Source organism: Dermacentor albipictus, chromosome 1, assembly GCF_038994185.2.
Source record: "Dermacentor albipictus isolate Rhodes 1998 colony chromosome 1, USDA_Dalb.pri_finalv2, whole genome shotgun sequence".
NCBI lineage: Eukaryota > Metazoa > Arthropoda > Arachnida > Ixodida > Ixodidae > Dermacentor > Dermacentor albipictus.
Window position 1 is genome coordinate 10,547,108 of NC_091821.1, and position 18,600 is coordinate 10,565,707.

At 43.3% G+C, this 18,600-nt stretch overlaps 1 protein-coding gene across 6 annotated transcripts in view; it reads right to left on the reverse strand.

Moving 5' to 3' along the window:
• Positions 1-18,600, reverse strand: part of Sardh (Sarcosine dehydrogenase) — a 156,922-nt gene that overhangs the window by 91,527 nt on the left and 46,795 nt on the right. For all 6 annotated transcript variants that reach the window (XM_070539006.1, XM_070538997.1, XM_070538999.1 and 3 more), the window contains exons 12-14: positions 9,989-10,102; positions 3,985-4,123; positions 2,516-2,626 (exon numbers count right to left, since the gene is read on the reverse strand). In XM_070539006.1, the coding sequence (XP_070395107.1) occupies positions 2,516-2,626; positions 3,985-4,123; positions 9,989-10,102 (364 nt within the window). The remainder of the gene's footprint in view (positions 1-2,515; positions 2,627-3,984; positions 4,124-9,988; positions 10,103-18,600) is intronic.

An 18,600-nucleotide genomic window follows, 5' to 3' on the forward strand; every position in this document is an offset into this window, starting at 1 on the left:
GCACACACTTGAATATATGCACACCATATATGCACAATAAATGACGGACTACACCGGCAGCACACGAGTGGTCAAAGCTGAATGTTTCCTGACGGTTCACAAGAGTAAGCAAGTTACTAGTGATAATACATCTTTGCTACAAGGTATTACAATGTACAAAACAGCTATGTTTCAAGCCTTGCGCACAGCAAGGACAAATCTACCGGAACAGAGCACATCCATGAGCGATTAGACATTAAATAATCAGATAGTGATCGCACCAAGGAAACTTAGGGCATGTTCAATTCGCCTGCACCACCTGAACCAGTTCACGAGGTGCTGCACCCTGCCATTCGTTTCAGTGGTGCAGCAATGGCACCCGCTGAACCACTTTGTTCGTTTAAAAGGTGCAGGTAAGGTGCAGGGCTGGTTCATGATTTTGCTGCACCCACTCCACAGTCAATGCCGACTTCGTGCAGGCGTACAGGTGCGAAGCAGCATTGCAGCAGATGACGCAACACACGGGCACGAGCACCATTAAAACCCCACTTAGCATGTCTGACATGCATACACAAGTGTGATGTGTACTTACGCACCAGAAGCCGATCATACCTGCAGTTCAGGACCTCTCAAACTTACACACTTCGTGCACATTAGTCTGACAAAACATAACGCCTGCACTGCACCTTGGCATTCATTTCGAGTGTCTCGCTAGGCCTGCACCTCAGAAATCAAGCTGCAGCATTTCTGAACTTCTCATGAACCGTAGTGAACTAGTTCACAGTGGTGCAGGCGAATCGAACAGACCCTTACTGAGTCAGAAATGTGACGAGCCACTGCTTTAAAATATTTGCCAAATAAAGAATGAAGAACAAAACACATTAATCCTGATTCAAATCATAAGCGGAAAGTATGGGTAGCTTAGAATACATATAAGGCCCCCCTTTTAGAATAAGCACCATATACGCTGCTCGCGCTGTTTGGGCATAGCTTAATCAGCTCTGAAAGTGCTTTTGCACGTTCTCTGAAGCTGTGGCCAAAGCTTTGTGCCGTCCACCCAGTCATTGTCTACAATATCTCCTGAAACAGAGGTTTGCTAAGTCGCACCAGCATCATACATACCCATTGCAAACACGGAGGCAATGGAGGCAGTTGAGGCAAGCAATGGATGCGTCACCACATGATCAAACATGGCAGCGCCCATGGGATCGCCACAAAAAGGGTCAATACTAACCTCAAAAGTGTAATTGAAATGATCTTTAGAGAAGCAGATGTCTTGAAAATTAGGCACGGGTGTGCATAACATCAAGCCAAAGTAAAACGGCAACACATAAGAACATATGTGCACCATAAACAGTGTAGTGCATCATCATTATCAGCAGCAACAGCAGCAGCAAGCAGCAGCAGCCTGGCTATGCCCACTGCAGGGCAAAGGCCTCTCCCATACTTCTCCAACTACCTCGGTCATGTGCTAATTGTGACCATGTTGTCCCTGCAAACTTCTTAATCTCATCCACCCACCTAACTTTCTGCCGCCCTCTGCTACGCTTCCCTTCTCTTGGAATCCAGTCCGTAACCCTTAATGACCATCGGTTATCTTCCCTCTTCATTACATGCCTTGCCCATGCCCATTTCAACTAAGATGTCACGAACTGGCATTTGTTCCCTCACCCAATCTGCTCTCTTCCTATCCCCTTAACGTTACACCCATCATTCTTCTTTCCATAGCTCATTGTGTCGACCTCAATTTAAGTAGAACCCTTTTCGTAAGCCTCCAGGTTTCTGCCCCGAAGGTGAGTACTGGTAAGACACAGCTGTTATGAACTTTTCTCTTGAGAGATAATGGCAACCTGCTGTTCATGATCTGAGAATGCCTGCCAAATGCACCCAAGCCCATTCTTATTCTTCTGATTATGGTATTTGTCTCATGATCCAGATCCGCGGTCACTATCTGCCCTAAGTAGATGCATTCCCTTACCACTTCCAGTGCCTCACTACCTATCGTAAACTGCTGCTCTCTTCTGAGACCGTTAAACATTACTTTAGTTTTCTGCAGATTAATTTTTAGACCCACCCTTCTGCTTTGCCTGTCCAGGTCAGTGAGCATGCATTGCAATTGGTCCCCCGAGTTACTAAGCAACGCAATATCATCAGCGAATCGCAAGTTACTAAGGTATTCTCTATTAACTCTTATCCCCAATTCTTCCTAATCCAGGTCTCTGAATACCTCCTGTAAACACGCTGTGAATAGCAATGGAGAGATTGTATCTTCCTGCCTGACGCATGTGATAAAATGTGATAATGCCTGGCAGGTGATAAATTCTTGGGAAATAAATAATGTGCTAGTCAATGAAAACGGTAAAACAGTCAACAAGGTTGAATGGTTACATAAAATCTTGGTTACTAATATTGGTTACATACAATCTGACCTGGCTTCAGCTACACTACTTGAATTATGTTTCAACGCACTGAACAAGAAATGCCTATTTTCATTACACTAGGTCTCATCAAATATTTGGGTCCACAGTCTACTCACCATTAAATTTGGGGTCACACGAAGAACCTTCTCCTGCAGCTATGACACTAACCGTCAGGTCAGCTTCTGCCATGCCTCTGGAATTCAGCATGCAAGTGTATGTCGTGGAACCTGTCAAAGATCATCAAAACAAAATGATTTCATTTCATCGTGTCATCGCACTATGCAGTAAGTGCATAAGAAACACACAGTGAATGCAGCCATCAAAGTTGGGTTGAAAATACTCACACATTCACAAAAATACTTAGAAACAAGCATTATGATAATTATCTCTACTTGCTAAAGCATTACTCAATGCCTTAGCTGTTTTGAAGGGTTTGATATTTTGCTGCCACACAGCATATTTTTATGCAGCATTCTAGATAATGGGAACACAAAATTTTAAAGTAAGCTACTCCTGTGCAAGAGAAAGAGGTTGCAGAAGTTCATTGTGCACCCGTTAACTACAGTAAAGGGGTTTTACTTCGAAGCTGCAGAGAAAATACCTTACAACGAAATAAGTAAACACTCACATCACTGCTCAAAGCAGCAAATTATATTAAAATACAGTTCCTATGCTTTATGGCAACATTTGTCTAATTTTCCCTTTATTAATCACTTCTCTCCACCTTGCAGGTTTCTGCAGAACTATTACGTCAAACTCTTGCCTTTGCTTCTAGTTGATGAATTCAACTTCGCCCTGCCATCTGCTAGCCGCTTGGTTAGCTCAGATGGCAAAGCGGCTGCCCCGGAAAGGCGGTGGTCCCGGTTTCGAGTCCCGGACCAGGACGAATTTTCCTTCAACTGCGAAACTTTCTCTTTCGAGGAACCCGTATGGGTTTCCTCTGTAGCAATTTGCTATGTTTGGGAGGATGTCTCATCAATAGCGTATCAGCGCATGATAAGAAATTTACATATTGTGTATTGCAGCAGACAATTAGCTAGAAATCATAAATCACAGTAAGCTTACATTCTGCCTTAACACAAAATCTAAACAGTACTCTATTGCTCTACAAGACACTTTTGGCTGAGAGGAATCGTATATGCAAAGTAAATAACTAAGCAACCTGAAAATTTTTAATTAAGTGTGCCAGCACAATTTTGTTAATACAATAGATAAATGTGGGTACTCAGGCAACCGAACCAGAACATATTCCTAGGATAAAACAAAATGTGTAATAACTTTTAAAAACCAAAAGGATACAGCACCTGAATGCTGCAAAATAACAATACCTTGATATTGAGAATGCTCTTAAAACAGCGCTATGGACGAGGGCAAAAAGTACACATATGACATGACGGTTGCTGATTTTTCAACGCCCGTTCTGTTGTTTGTGTACATTCGTCCTCACATATTGTGCTGTTTTAACAACACTCTGCAAAATAACTGCTGGTCACACATTTTGTCATGACAAAATGTTTGTGCTAAAACTGCAGCAGAATTAAATTATGGACACTTGCTCAGCAAGCACGAAAGAGTGTGATCCAACCTGCTGGCTTGCACATGTTGTTGCTGAAGATGAAGTCTGTCGCAGCTTGAGCATCAGGTCCGGTAATGTAAAATTTTCCGAAGTACGACATGTTGAAGATGGCCGCATTCTTTCGGCAACTCAGACATTCTTCTTTGATCTGAAAATGTAGTGCACGAATAAGCGTGAGACATTTGAGACAAATCCAAAGTGCAGGCTCCTTAGTTGTATGCCTGCCAAATCACCACAGAGTCATGGGTAGGTACTGTCTGCCACACTTCACCACATCACCTCAGGGAGAAACCCTGTGTCATGCATGCTCCTAGTGCAATGGCTTCTGACCCCACCATTCTGCACTGATTTTACATAAGGCTAATTCACTACAGCATTTTTGCGAGCAATTGGGGTACGGAGCAAAAACGAAGATTGGGGGGGGGGGGGGTGAGTTAATTAGAATTATATTTTTTGTAGAATAAGACTGCACATTTAAAGAACCAAAATTCGGCAGCCTGTTACACTCCTCTGGCATGCGACAGCGAAAGCCTGCTGCATACTTGGTAATGTGCCATCTCACAATGTCGCATTGCTGCTTTTGCATTTTGGATTCTTCAGCTTGTTTTTGATGCTTAGCTGCGACTTTACATGCTCATATAGCGGGGTCAGACTCATGCCAGCGACGTTTCTCTTTGCCTTTACATTGCATCCTCTCAGCAGGGCACTGAAATGTATGCTGTTGTGTGTGATGTATGGATGATTTCAATGAATGTATGCACTGTTTGCTTCACTTTGCTGAGCGCTTGTAGCCTCAGCCTTATTGGGGGTATGAGCCATTGAGACGGTCACATTTTTTTTTTTTTTGTACCACTCAACTAGACGCAGCGTTTCTGTATGTTGTACACATGATTCCAATGAATGTATGCACTGTACACTTCACTATCATGAATGGTTGTAGACTTTGCATTACAAGAGGGATTAGCCATTGCATTTTTTGCTTGCTTAGGGGGGCAGGAACGATTGCTGATGATGATAGTTTTTGTAGCACTGGACCGGACAGCTTTTTTTTTTTCAAGGCCATCAGGGGTATGAGCCACTCAAGGCTTTCACCTCAATAGTAATAATAACAGCTTTTATAGAATATGAAAATATTGCAGTACTAGAAAGTAACATCAACAAAGACTATGCAACACAGACGGTAATTGAGGTTATCACTTAGGAATTAAAAGATTAAATGTTACTGTCACACTTTTGCCAAAAGTGATGTTAGAGGACTTGCATTAAATTAAGAAAAATTGACAAATGCATGAAGGTCAGTATGTTTAAGCAGTAACCAGCAGCATATTCAAAACACCATCTCTTCTGGTTGAAAACTGGCTGCACAGCAACCTTCACTGCTGGCATAACAGCAGGCTAGCAGCAACGACGCTTAAAAGCAGGGAGTGTGAATATCAAATTTCCAATTTCAAAGTGAATTATAATAATGAAAAGCAAGTGTGTATCGAATTCATACTTTTCGAATATTTTTCGAAGACTATTGGTTTTGCAAAAATGCAATTTTTTTTCACCCGCCAGAGGTATTAAAAAAGGAAAGCAAGTTTATTGCACAGCAAATCACGTAGGGGAAAATTATGGTATGTGGTCAACAAAATTCTCTCATACAACATTTTGCTTTACAGTATCACAGCAGCAGTTAGGAAGGGTAGCTGCTCGACATGTTCGAGGAGCAATGACACCCTCCTGCATATCAATATCACAATTCCTTCAGATACCAAAAAGAGCTGCTCACTAGACACACCAGTGTCTGTTATCAGCAGGCATCTCTTTTCAAGCCGGGCCAACAGTGGGCACCATGCTTATATGCCACCACTAACATGGATATTATTGGTGTAACATTTTATCATGCACATATCTTTCAACCTGTGCAGCCACAAGCAAGTGAAAATTGCTGTTGGTTGATGAGCTCATCAAATTCTTTCAACAGTGCTGACAAGGAAGGAGCCTCTTCAGAAGCTTTCATTGTTGATGACATATCTGGGTTCCTTGGTATCAAAATTTTCTTTGCTTCTTCTAAAACCAGGTTTTTAATTTAATTTGCCATTGAAGCATCCTGGTGGTACTCAACTACATTAGAGCGAAGGTTTAAATACATTGCCAAGCTTGTTACATGGTCAAATTTGTAGTTTGGAAACTGTTTTTAAACACTAAGCCACATTAGTAGTAGACACCATTAGTAGTGCCAAGTTTCCACCTGGTGGCTGGTATTGTCTAGCTACATGAAGAGGCAGCACAGTGTGGGTACTTGAGCTGATATTTTCGGGTAGCCATAAGCACCTGCAGGCACCCAGTAACAGTGCCCCCCTCTGATACGCTTCACTGCACGGCAAGTATGCTTCACCGCAACACAGTCGGCATGCTTCGCCGCCTAACACGATTGTATTGCGGCGAAGCTGACTTAGAAAAACCGGCAGTAGCAATTTTTGGAGGTTCCAACATTTCTAATAGTAAAACTGTTTTTCGAATAGAATCAAATATTAATCGATTCGAATTTAATATTCGAAGTTTCGAGTATTCGCACACCACTACGTAGAAGCACAATATGTTTTGGCAAGCCTTGCCATAACTTGTCTGTTGCCATCAGTGCTACTAGTTATTCAATGGCCTTTAGCATGCTGTTTCTCATCTATTCCACCCAGTTGCCAAGCGGACGCATAGAATGCTCAGGCACAAGCATGTAAGTTAAACAGCATCTTTAATGCACTTGTGATGGCAAAGAAAACACAAGAGTGATACAGTCATAACTGAGCATAACTATGAACAGAGCTGCAGGAATGAATGAATTCGATGTAGTGCTTAGCACAAAGTCCAGTTTTTCACAGATATAAGGACCGCTCAATTCACCTTCATCTTCCAATTCCTCTTCCAATTCACCTTCCATGAACTCGTTCATGCCAGTTCAGAACCAGTTCTGTGTCAGTTCCGTTCTCGTACAGAATGGGGCTGGCCCATTCTGCATGAGAATGGAACTGGCGTGTCCTCGTGCAGCACACTCAGCACAAATGGTTAATTTCTGAACACCAAAGCCCCACATGACAACTTGACACCAGTGCCAGCAACTTGGACAAAGAACAGTTAGTAAATAAGGGTAATCCCTCTCTCACACACACACAAAGAATGGGCCCAGCACCTCCTGCTCAAAACTTGTGTAGTGAGAAACAATAATGCACAGGTTCCAAAATGCTGTGCTAGTGGAACAGTGAAGTATGAGAGCTCCTGTAGTAGTTAAAAAAGTTCAGCCAAGCTGATAGACCTATAGGCGTGCTACGACATGTTGCATTGTTAAGAAATGTTCAGGTAAAGTGAAATAAAGAAGCACAAAATTAAGAACCATGCTGCATGAATGAAAATTCTGCTTTAACTTGTTAAATTAATTGTAACATAGCCAAGCTAAATAGTACTTGCTTAAACATACAGAAACAAAAATTAGCTAAACAAAATATTCAAGGGCAATAGATTCATCTGGTTTAACATCCTCAAGAAGCACAGTGTCTATGAGAGATATATGAAAGACACCACAGTGGAGGGCCCTGGACTAAATTTCAGAAATTGTTACGTTATCGGGTTTAATGTCTTGAAACTGCGCAATGTGCTGTGGAGGACGCTATAGTAGATGACTCCAGATTAATTTTGACCACCTGTGGTTCCTTAACGTGCACCCAATGCATAGAATATGAGTGTTTTTGTATTCTGCAACTAAGAAATAAACCCACGATCTGATTTTCAGCAGCACAATGGCATAGCACTGAGCCACCAATACATGTTGGACTGTTTTGACCACCGGAGATTCTTTAATGTGCACTGAATGCTTGGCATGGTGACCTTTGTATTTTGCCTCCATCAAAATGTGGCTGCCACATCTGGTGGGTCAAACATGAAACCTTGTGCTCCACTTCAGCAAAATGCCACAGCCACTGAGTCATCTCAGTGGGTAGCTAAAATAGGTTTAGCACACTGTCACTTTAGTGAGGATGGGCAGTTGAGAACAAGCAGAGAAGAGCACAAAAATGGCCTGCTAAGACATGGTATTAAGACAAGCATATGAAAAACTTATTGAATCTACTGCTGCTGCTTCTCCTTCATGAAAATGATGAAAAGAGTAGTTGTTACCTTCAAAAACGTATGTGCATTTGCAGAAACACACATGGTGCATGAGGTATTTGACGACACAACACCGAATTCCCGTAGACATTAATGTTCTCATTTCATCTGAGCAAGCGCTTAACTTTGATTTCGTCAACCCCCCTGTAGCCTATCTAAGCACATTTATTCCAGCGTAACCGCTTCCAGCCTGACATACGAGATGAAGTTTCATTTAGTCCTGGTCGCCTTACATTGACTACAGTGACTTGGAGATTTCTGCCTTACTAAACGTGGCAGAATATTTCATTTTTAGGATGAGAAAAGAGCTCATGCCCACTTCTCACTTGTGACAAAAAAGAAACATGCACTGGCAGTGAATGAACATCATTCAGGCAATGGAGTTTCTCAAGCAGGCTGATGCCATCAATAGTGAGACCCATAAAAAGCCAATAATAGCCACTAACACACAGCGTCAAGGTGGCGGAGTTAACAGTCAGGCTCTCTGTGCAAGAGGTACTTAGGTGCCACTCATAAGTAATTGATTTCCTTTCTCCAACAGGGCCTGTGCGACCCAAGACTGGCTGGCTGTAAACTTTGTGACCGCATCACCCTAAATTTGACATTCAAGTAAGATCCCAATGTTAAAGCATTCTATTTTGCTTTGTAGGGCACCAATTAGACGGAGACTAACAAAAACTAAACCATGCTAAAAGCTCCCTAAATGCTGCTATTGTGGAAGAATTGGCCCACATCAGCCCTTACCATCCGATTCAAGCATACAGCCATTTTCGAAGTCAAATTAAGTCAGTAAATGAGGCTGAAGGTGGTTTTTATTGAAGCCTTAGTTTGGACATATCAGTAAAGAAGGAGAGTAAAAAATTTGTAATTAATATTTTGAACCTTGTACAAAATATTGTTGCTATTTCTGAAGTTATCATTATGTCCTCAAATACCTCATGCACCCAGCATTGCAAGATCTGTTGGCGAAACTTTTTGTGATCTGTTTGTAAAATGAAACATTTTCTTTCTTTTTCAGTTTTGCACTATAAAGCCCAGCAAGCTTAACAACCATGTGGAAAATGCTTTGCAGGAAAGCATTGTTTCTTGTTTCAGGAAGAACAGACATGCACACACACAAGGGCTAAGTGCCAGCAATGAAGTGGGAGTGGAATGAGGGTAACAGAGCTGATACTAAAACAAAAGTGGTCTAGGAAGTTGAAAAATAGAAAATTTTTCTGGGTCATAAGAGCTCCCTCTTTATGTTACATTTGGGCAAATACTGCGGCATAGGTTCAGTCAGCTTAAATGTGATACACATTATCACAGTTAGGTCACCATATGAAATGTGCTCAAGATATCAGGGTGTTCGTGCATCTTGAATCTTGTAGCCAGATGTAGAAAAAGACCTGTCCTATCAACTGTGCATGTGACGGCTGATTACATTGCTTCCTCAAACTTGAGCAAGAAGAAAAACATGAATCTTATTCCACTTTTTTTTTCTTGGTTAGTTGCTTTCTCTAGTTATGTGAAGGTAATCTTTAACATACGATGACACCCCTCTGTCATAGCAGGAGACAACATGATGGCCATGTATTTGAGATTCAATAATGCCAATTGTGCTCGCCAATATCACTGCCATTTGAGTGTTGCTTTTCTGAGCACAACTTTTTTTTATTCATTCCTTCTGGAAGTGTTTATACTTCTCCAGACAATATGGGGATTTTACTGCTTGTGAGCAGAACTTCCAAAGACACTGAAACATTCTGGCTGATCTGGCAGGCACAAAAACTGCCTAAAGGAGACTATGCCCAGAGGTAAAGGAATGCAAGAATGACGGCTCTGGAAGAAAAAGAAGCCATTATAAGGACAGCTAGGAGGAACGAATACTCACAATCTTATGATGGCCTGGAAAATCAAAAGTGTAATCCAATTTCAACCTGTCCTGATAGGCGTAATCCTTGTGTTTCTCATTCTCATAGCTGCCATAATAATCGTAAGCAAAAACCTGCAATGAAGAAATAGTTATGCGAATACCACACTACTTTTGTGTGCACTGTAAGTGGCTTGCATTTGAATAAGATGTGGTTGGTTCAGCTATATGAGGTGATCATTTTTAAGTTTTATCAACGGGTAGCATAATTCTTGCCCTTTATGGCAGGTAGCATAATTTTTGCCCTTGAGCTGGATTATTCAGAGGCGGACATTACTAGCATGAGAAATCAAAACATATATTCAACGAATTAACAGAAACATATTACTTAATTTTCTAATTAGTTACTTTACGGCACATACTGCAATTTACTAATTGTAGCCGGTGAATATGCAAGAAATATCCACTAATGAATTTCCAGGATGAGACCAGCTTTGAGATATTTCCCAAACTGAGGGATAAAATTCATATGCATTCCAGTTACTTTTGTGCTTCAATGCATAAAAGAGCATTTTTTGAAAAAGTGAGTGCAACAACACTGCATTTTTATGGCAAGTTTGATGGTGCATATCTAAAAAAAAAAAAATGACAGTAGAACCTAGTTCATACGTTTTGGGGAAAAAGAATGCGAGAAACAACATACAAACCGGGAAAACATATGATCCCAACTAAAAATTTGGCAGACTTAATTATTGTTGACATCTACGAAATGCGAAGCATCGCGCAGGTCGTTGCGGCACGAGACGCCGACGCACGCTGAGCTAGTGGTGCTCCGGCGGCCCGAGGCACATTTTGTTGTTTTCCTATTGAGCGGTGTTTGAAGGGGGCGATGGGAAACCGAAGCGAAATCGAGCTGGTGGGCGACGCCGAATGTGATGCCCACATCGCGCCGCCTGCAACAGGGAACGGCGGCGAGTTTGGATTGTCACCTACTAAAAGTGTGCAGTACACCACCAATGGCACTGCGAGCCACACGCTGTAAAACAGATGGGTGAAGACAGGGGCGTAGCTGGGGGCTTATAGTGCTTCAGCCCCCCCGCCCCCCCCCCCCAAAAAAATTTTTTACGTGCTGCCATGCACCACTGACCAAAACAAACCCCGGCGCCTGAAATCATTCTGGATTTTGTCTGGAATGTCTATTTTGCACTCGGAAAGACATTTCAGCACGAACATTGCAAACTCGGGCTGGATTTCGCAGCAACGCCCATGCACCGGGAGTCGTATAACGTAAGGAGCCCATCCGAGCACAAAGTTTCAAGGGCATTTTGATGGCGAGCGGGCTCATCGCTTCATCTCTCGGAGGCCGCATAATCTACGAAGCGCATGGATTTCAATTCCAAAACTATATGGGTATAAAGTTCTAATAAACAAATGATGTGAAAGGCACATTGACATTTCCAAAGTTTTCCTTTAGATTTTTAATTCCAGAACTTTGTGGGCTCAAAGTTGGTATAAACATTTGACTCCAAAGATGCATTGACTTTTCTAAAGTCGTACATTGGACCATCATCATCATCATCATCATCAGCCTAGTTACGCCCACTGCAGGGCAAAGGCCTCTCCCATACTTCTCAAACTACCCCGGTCATGTACTAATTGTGGCCATGTTGTCCCTGCAAACGTCTTAATGTCATCCGCCCACCTAACTTTCTGCCGCCCCCTGCTACGCTTCCCTTCCCTTGGAATCCAGTTCGTAACCCTTAGTGACCATCGGTTATCTTCCCTCCTCATTACATGTCCGGCCCATGCCCATTTCTTTTTCTTGATTTCAACTAAGATGTCGTTTACCCACGTTTGTTGCCTCACCCAATCTGCTCTTTTCTTATCCCTTAACGTTACACCCATCATTCTTCTTTCCATAGCTCGTTGCGTCGTCCTCAATTTCAGCAGAACCCTTTTCGTAAGCCTCCAGGTTTCTGCCGCATATGTGAGTACTGGTAACACACAGCTGTTATACACTTTCCTTTTGAGGGATAGTGGCAACCTGCTGTTCATGATTTGAGAATGCCTGCCAAACGCACCCCAACCCATTCTTATTCTTCTGGCTATTTCAGTCTCATGATCCGGATCCGTGGTCACTACCTGCCCTAAGTAGATGTATTCCCTTACCACTTCCAGTGCTTCGCTACCTATCGTAAACTGCTGTTCTCTTCCGAGACTGTTAAACAATACTTTAGTTTTCTGCAGATTAATTTTCAGACCCACCCTTCTGCTTTGCCTCTCCAGGTCAGTGAGCATTGCAATTGGTCTCCTGAGTTACTAAGCAAGGCAATATCATCAGCGAATCTCAAGTTGCTGAGGTATTCTCCATCAACTTTTATGCCCAATTCTTCCCACTCCAGGCCTCTGAATACCTCCTGTAAACATGCTGTGAATAGCATTGGGGATATCGTATCTCCCTGCCTGACGCCTTTCTTTATAGGGATTTTGTTGCATTCTTTGTGGAGGACTACGGTGGCTGTGGAGCCGCTATAGATATCTTCCAGTATTTTTACATATGGCTCATCTACACCCTGATTCCGTAATGCCTCCATGACTGCTGAGGTTTCGACTGAATCAAACGCTTTCTCGTAATCAATGAAAGCTATATATAAGGGTTGGTTATATTCTGCACATTTCTCTATCACTTGATTGATAGTGTGAATATGGTCTATTGTTGAGTACCCTTTACGGAATCCTGCCTGGTCCTTTGGTTGACAGAAGTCTAAGGTGTTCCTGATTCTATTTGCGATTACCTTAGTAAATACTTTGTAGGCAACGGACAGTAAGCTGATCGGTCTATAATTTTTCAAGTCTTTGGCGTCCCCTTTCTTATGGATTAGGATTATGTTAGCGTTCTTCCAAGATTCCGGTACGCTCGAGGTTATGAGGCATTGCGTATACAGGGTGGCCAGTTTCTCTAGAACAATCTGACCACCATCCTTCAACAAATCTGCTGTTACCTGATCCTCCCCAGCTGCCTTCCCCCTTTGCATAGCTCCTAAGGCTTTCTTTACTTCTTCTGGCGTTACCTGTGGGATTTCGAATTCCTCTAGGCTATTCTCTCTTCCACTATCGTAATGGGTGCCACTGGTACTGTATAAATCTCTATAGAACTCCTCAGCCACTTGAACTATCTCATCCATATTAGTAACGATATTGCCGGCTTTGTCTCTTAACGCACACATCTGGTTCTTGCCTATTCCTAGTTTCTTCTTCACTGTTTTTAGGCTTCCTCCGTTCCTGAGAGCCTGTTCAATTCTATCCATATTATAGTTCCTGATGTCCGCTGTCTTACGCTTGTTGATTAACTTAGAAAGTTCTGCCAGTTCTATTCTAGCTGTAGGGTTAGAGGCTTTCATACATTGGCGTTTCTTGATCAGATCTTTCATCTCTTGCGATAGCTTAGTAGTTTCCTGTCTAACGGCGCTACCACCGACTTCTATTGCGCACTCCTTAATGATGCCCATGAGATTGTCGTTCATTGCTTCAACACTAAGGTCCTCTTCCTGAGTTAAAGCCGAATACCTGTTCTGTAGCTTGATCCGGAATTCCTCTAGTTTCCCTCTTACTGCTATCTCATTGATTGGCTTCTTGTGCACCAGTTTCTTCCGTTCCCTCCTCAAGTCTAGGCTAATTCGAGTTCTTATCATCCTATGGTCACTGCAGCGTACCTTGCCGAGCACGTCTACATCTTGTATGATGCCAGGGTTCGTGCAGAGTATGAAGTCGATTTAATTTCTAGTCTCACCATTCGGGCTCCTCCACGTCCACTTTCAGCTAACCCGCTTGCGGAAAAAGGTATTCATTATCCGCATAGTATTCTGTTCTGCAAACTCTACTAATAATTCTCCTCTGCTATTCCTAGAGCCTATGCCATATTCCTCCACTGACTTGTCTCCAGCCTGCTTCTTGCCTACCCTGGCATTGAAGTCGCCCATCAGTATAGTGTATTTTGTTTTGACTTTACCCATCGCCGATTCTACATCTTCATAAAAGCTTTCGACTTCCTGGTCATCATGACTGCATGTAGGGGCATAGACTTGTACCACCTTCAATTTGTACCTCTTATTAAGTTTCACAACAAGACCTGCCACCCTCTCGTTAATGCTATAGAATTCCTGTATGTTACCAGCTATTTCCTTATTAATCAGGAATCCGACTCCTAGTTCTCGTCTCTCCGCTAAGCCCCGGTAACATAGTACATGCCCGCTTTTTAGCACTGTATATGCTTCTTTTGTCCTCCTAACCTCACTGAGCCCTATTATATCCCATTTACTACCCTCTAATTCCTCCAATAACACTGCTAGACTCGCCTCACTAGATAGCGTTCTAACGTTAAACGTTGCCAGGTTCAGATTCCAATGGCGGCCTGTCCATACATTGGACCATACAATAAGACAAATCAAATCAACACACCATCAGACAAGTTGACAAAGCACGCAACGACGTCCAATGAGACGAAACGTTGTGGTGGTTCATTTGTGCCGTCATATCATAGATAAGAATAACAACAATTTTTTCACCTGCGCCAAAGCATCCATGTCAAGACACTAAGATAACTTTGCTGGCACTAAGATGCCAGCAAAGATCACTACGTTCTTATTTATTTTTCTACTTTGACTTTTATTCGTGCGGACACATTGAACCTCTTCAATTTTCTTGTTCTCGCTACCCGCAGGCTGCCAGAGCGAGCCAGAGTGCATGTGTTTTTCTCGTGTTGCCCCGACCAGCACTCGGCGCACTTCGGTGCACGGATCATTTTTCTCTGGCCGAGTGGATTTTCACCTGGCAGAGTTTTGGACACCTTCTTGCTAGCAGACGAGAAAAAGAAACAATGGGTGCTCGCCGCCATCACTGTGGGGACTCGACGTATTGCAACGTGTTCGCTTGAGCGCAACCTCGCCGGAAAGTCTTGTCTCACCAATGTAGGATACCGAGCAGTATGTGTATGGTTCTCTGAAGACCAAGCGTCTCACGTTTTCTTCGATATTCCTTCAGTAGCCACATTAGGTGCCCACAGTAGGCATTTGATTGCAGCCAACATGCTTTCCTTTGCGTTTCTTTTTTTTCATTTCAGTGCCCCCCCCCCCCCCCAAAAAACGACATTGTTGCGGCACAGCGAATTGCCGCATGGTGAAAGTTCGATTTCGTTACTTCTTTTGCAGAAAGTAAAGGGCCACGGGACGCTTCAGTTGCCGGATACTCTTACTACATCATTGTGATGGCAATTATATGGTCACTTCAGGCGCATTCCAGCTGTCGCTGTCACCCTCATGTTCCGTATGAAGTCCAAGGGCGATAACGTCATGACCGTGCGCCGCATGCTGCATGTGTGAGTGAAAGCATGGGGGGGGGGGGGGGGGGGAAGGCATGGGTGAACCGACGATGGTGGCTCAGTCTTGTGCACACAAGGGAGAAAAGCGGGCAGGAAGCGCGCCGCCTTGCGCTTCGTGCGATACATCAGGGGGAGTGCTAGGTGGGCGGGAGGGGGGGGGGGGGGCAGGTAGGAAGGGGGGGCCTGTGGATTCTGCGATCTGTCAATCTGTGATTGCCCAAGATATTTATTTGCCGTGCTCGATGCATTATATACAGTGACTTTTTCTAAGCCACGTAGAATTTTAGAGACTTGCACGTATATTTAAATATCTTGTTGCGAGGTTTTGTGTATATGTGCAGTGAACTTTGTTTCCAGTGACACTTTCTTGCCATTTATCAAGCTGTATCTTCCCACCTGTATATTTCATTGCATCTCTGCATTTCTAATGTACAAGGGAGAGTCAAATGAAAGTGAGCCAACCCATCCCGTGCAATAATGGTTCGATTCATTATGTGCAAGGCGTGCGTGCAGCACCCAGGCACCTCTTATTAAAAGAGTGACACGCAGGCGTGAGGATAAATGCTCTTTAATGCTCTCATACACTGGGTTGAATTTGGTTGCGTTACATAATGGATGATCCAAAAATGGAACAGCGTAGTGTCGTGAGGTTTTCGACAGCTGAAGGTGTTTCCCGAAAAGAAATTAGTCGCCGTACGGCTGCCGTGTATGTTGAACATTGCATTTCATTGGCCACTGTGAAGCGTTGGAGCAAACAGTTCAAAGAAGGACGTGAAAGTTGTAAAGACGATCCAAGACGAGGCCAAAGCCACCGTGCAATCTCCCGCAATGCAATTGCAAAGGTTGGTGAGCTGATTAGACAACAACGGAAGATAAGCATCGATGAACTGGCAGAGCGTGTGAACATCAGTCACGGTTCGGTTCACACCATAATTCATGAACATTTCGGTCATCGGCTCTTGTGTGCGCAATAGTTGCCCAAGATTTTGAACCACCGCCAGAACATGGAGAGGTTCGGCGCTGCCTTGACTCATATGATCCGGTATCACAATAAAGGTGACGACTTTTCGTCTGCAGTTGTCATCGGGGACAAATCATGGTGCCACCATTACGAGCCTGAAACACGATGGCAATGCTGAGAGTGACAACATTCGAATTCATGACCCCCAAAGAAAGTAAAAGGACATCATTTCCGCTGGAAAGGTGCTGTTGACTTTTTTTCGATCATCAGGGGCCATTACTGATCGTATTGGCTAAACCTGGAGAGACTTTCAATCGTTTTCGATATTGTGAAACGCCGGATCGGCAGCATGTCACAACCAAGAACAAACCACGTGGAGAACTCAGGAACAGGCTCATGTTGCTCCATGACAATGCCCGTCACCACATCGCTGATGTGGTTAACACAAAACTGGGAAAGTTCAAGTGGGAAAGGCTGCAACATCCGCCAGACAGCCCAGACCTGGCGGATGTCCAGCCCAGTCGCCTGGCGACTTCCACAATATGGGGAAATTGAAAAAAAAACAGCTCAAGGAACCAGATTCATGTCGGACGATGACGTAAAGGAGTCAGTTACAGACTTTTTGAAGCTGCAGCGCAAGGAGTTTTATGAGACAGGAATCACGCAACTCGTTAGTCAGAGGTACAAATGTCTAAATGCTCATGGAGATTACTTTTAAAATAAAGTGCCCCATTTGTCACATATTCGCATTTGGCTCACTTTCATTTGACTTGCCTTCGCATATTTTGCAGAACTCCTGCTTTTTATATGTGCTCTCTGTTGAGACTATAATTTCGGTGCAATTACTCACAATACACGACCGGTGACAGCTCATCCCGCAATATACATTGGAATGAAGGACAGCGTCATTGAGATTTTTCCCTGGCCATTGCATATGTACAAAATTGTAAACAAGGTTCTTGAATAACAAAGCTTCATAAAAATATTTGTCCTCAACTTCATTTCACGGCCTTTACATTTTTCATATCAGCACCATGCACTGCTTTGCTGGTTTCAAACTGATATAGTAGTTCTAAAGTTGGTGCGATATTTTCTTTGCTTATTAAATAGACAAAAAAAATGGAAGCATTGAAATCAGTTATTTCGGGCACAATTTTTGGGACATAAGAGTATATACTTTCATGAAAAAATACATATTTCACTTGTCTTGACATTGCACAGCGTTAAAAAATTCGTTTGCAGTATCTTTGACAATTGCAATGCAGTTATTATTCTTGTATTTGATCCCTCCACAAATACTATATGGAGTAAGCCAAGCTGGAACATGAGCCCCCCCCCTCCGAACGATATTTCTGACTACGCCACTGGGTGAAGATGCTTATCGCAATAGGTTTGGCGGTGATAGCTACGAATGCAGCATGCGACGACCTGGGCTAGGATTTGTTGGTACTGGAATACGAAACTTTGCACGCCGTCATTTTTCGCGAGAGACTGCCCGTCTCCCGCTATATACTGTTCTTGATCGTGCGCACCTCACCCCTTTTCTTGTTCACATAGGACCTAGTGGCGGAAAAATGTATACAATCGCAGTCTGCAGTAGGCAACGGCGGAACGTTTCGGTTATCGCCTGTTAAAAGCATGCTATACGCTTCCGACAGCACCATGCGCTGTGAAACAGATAGGCGAAGATACTTTTCGCAATAGGATTAGCAGTGATAGTTGTGCATGCGGCGTATGACGGCCTTGGAGAAAATTTGCTGGTACTGAAATGAGAAACTGAGTGCACATGTTGGCGTTTTCATGCGAGACGGGCGGGTGAGTATTGCAGTGAAGCTGCCGCAGCAAGCACCTATATACTGTTCTCGATCGCACTCGCCTCGCATATTTTCTTGATTACATGGGATCTAGCGGCCGGAAAATGTATCATACGATAGCAGTTTGGCAACGTACTGAATGTTGGTGCCGGAAAATCGTATTTTCCGGGAACCTATGAACCGGTAAAAAATGTGCGCAACTCTATTGCGTAATTTCTTGTGTTCTGGATTGCGAACGTTGGCAAAGGGGAAACGTATGTAATGGGAATGCATCAACAACGTTCTACTGCAATTAAATTATGGGGTTTCACGTGCCAAAACCACGATCTGCTTATGAGGCACACCGTAGTTGGGGAATCCGGATTAATTTTGATCATCTGGGGTTCTTTACCGTGCACCTGAATATAAGCACACACATGTGTTTTTGCATTTCACCCCCATAGAAATGTGGCCACCATGGCCGAAATTTAATCCTGCGACC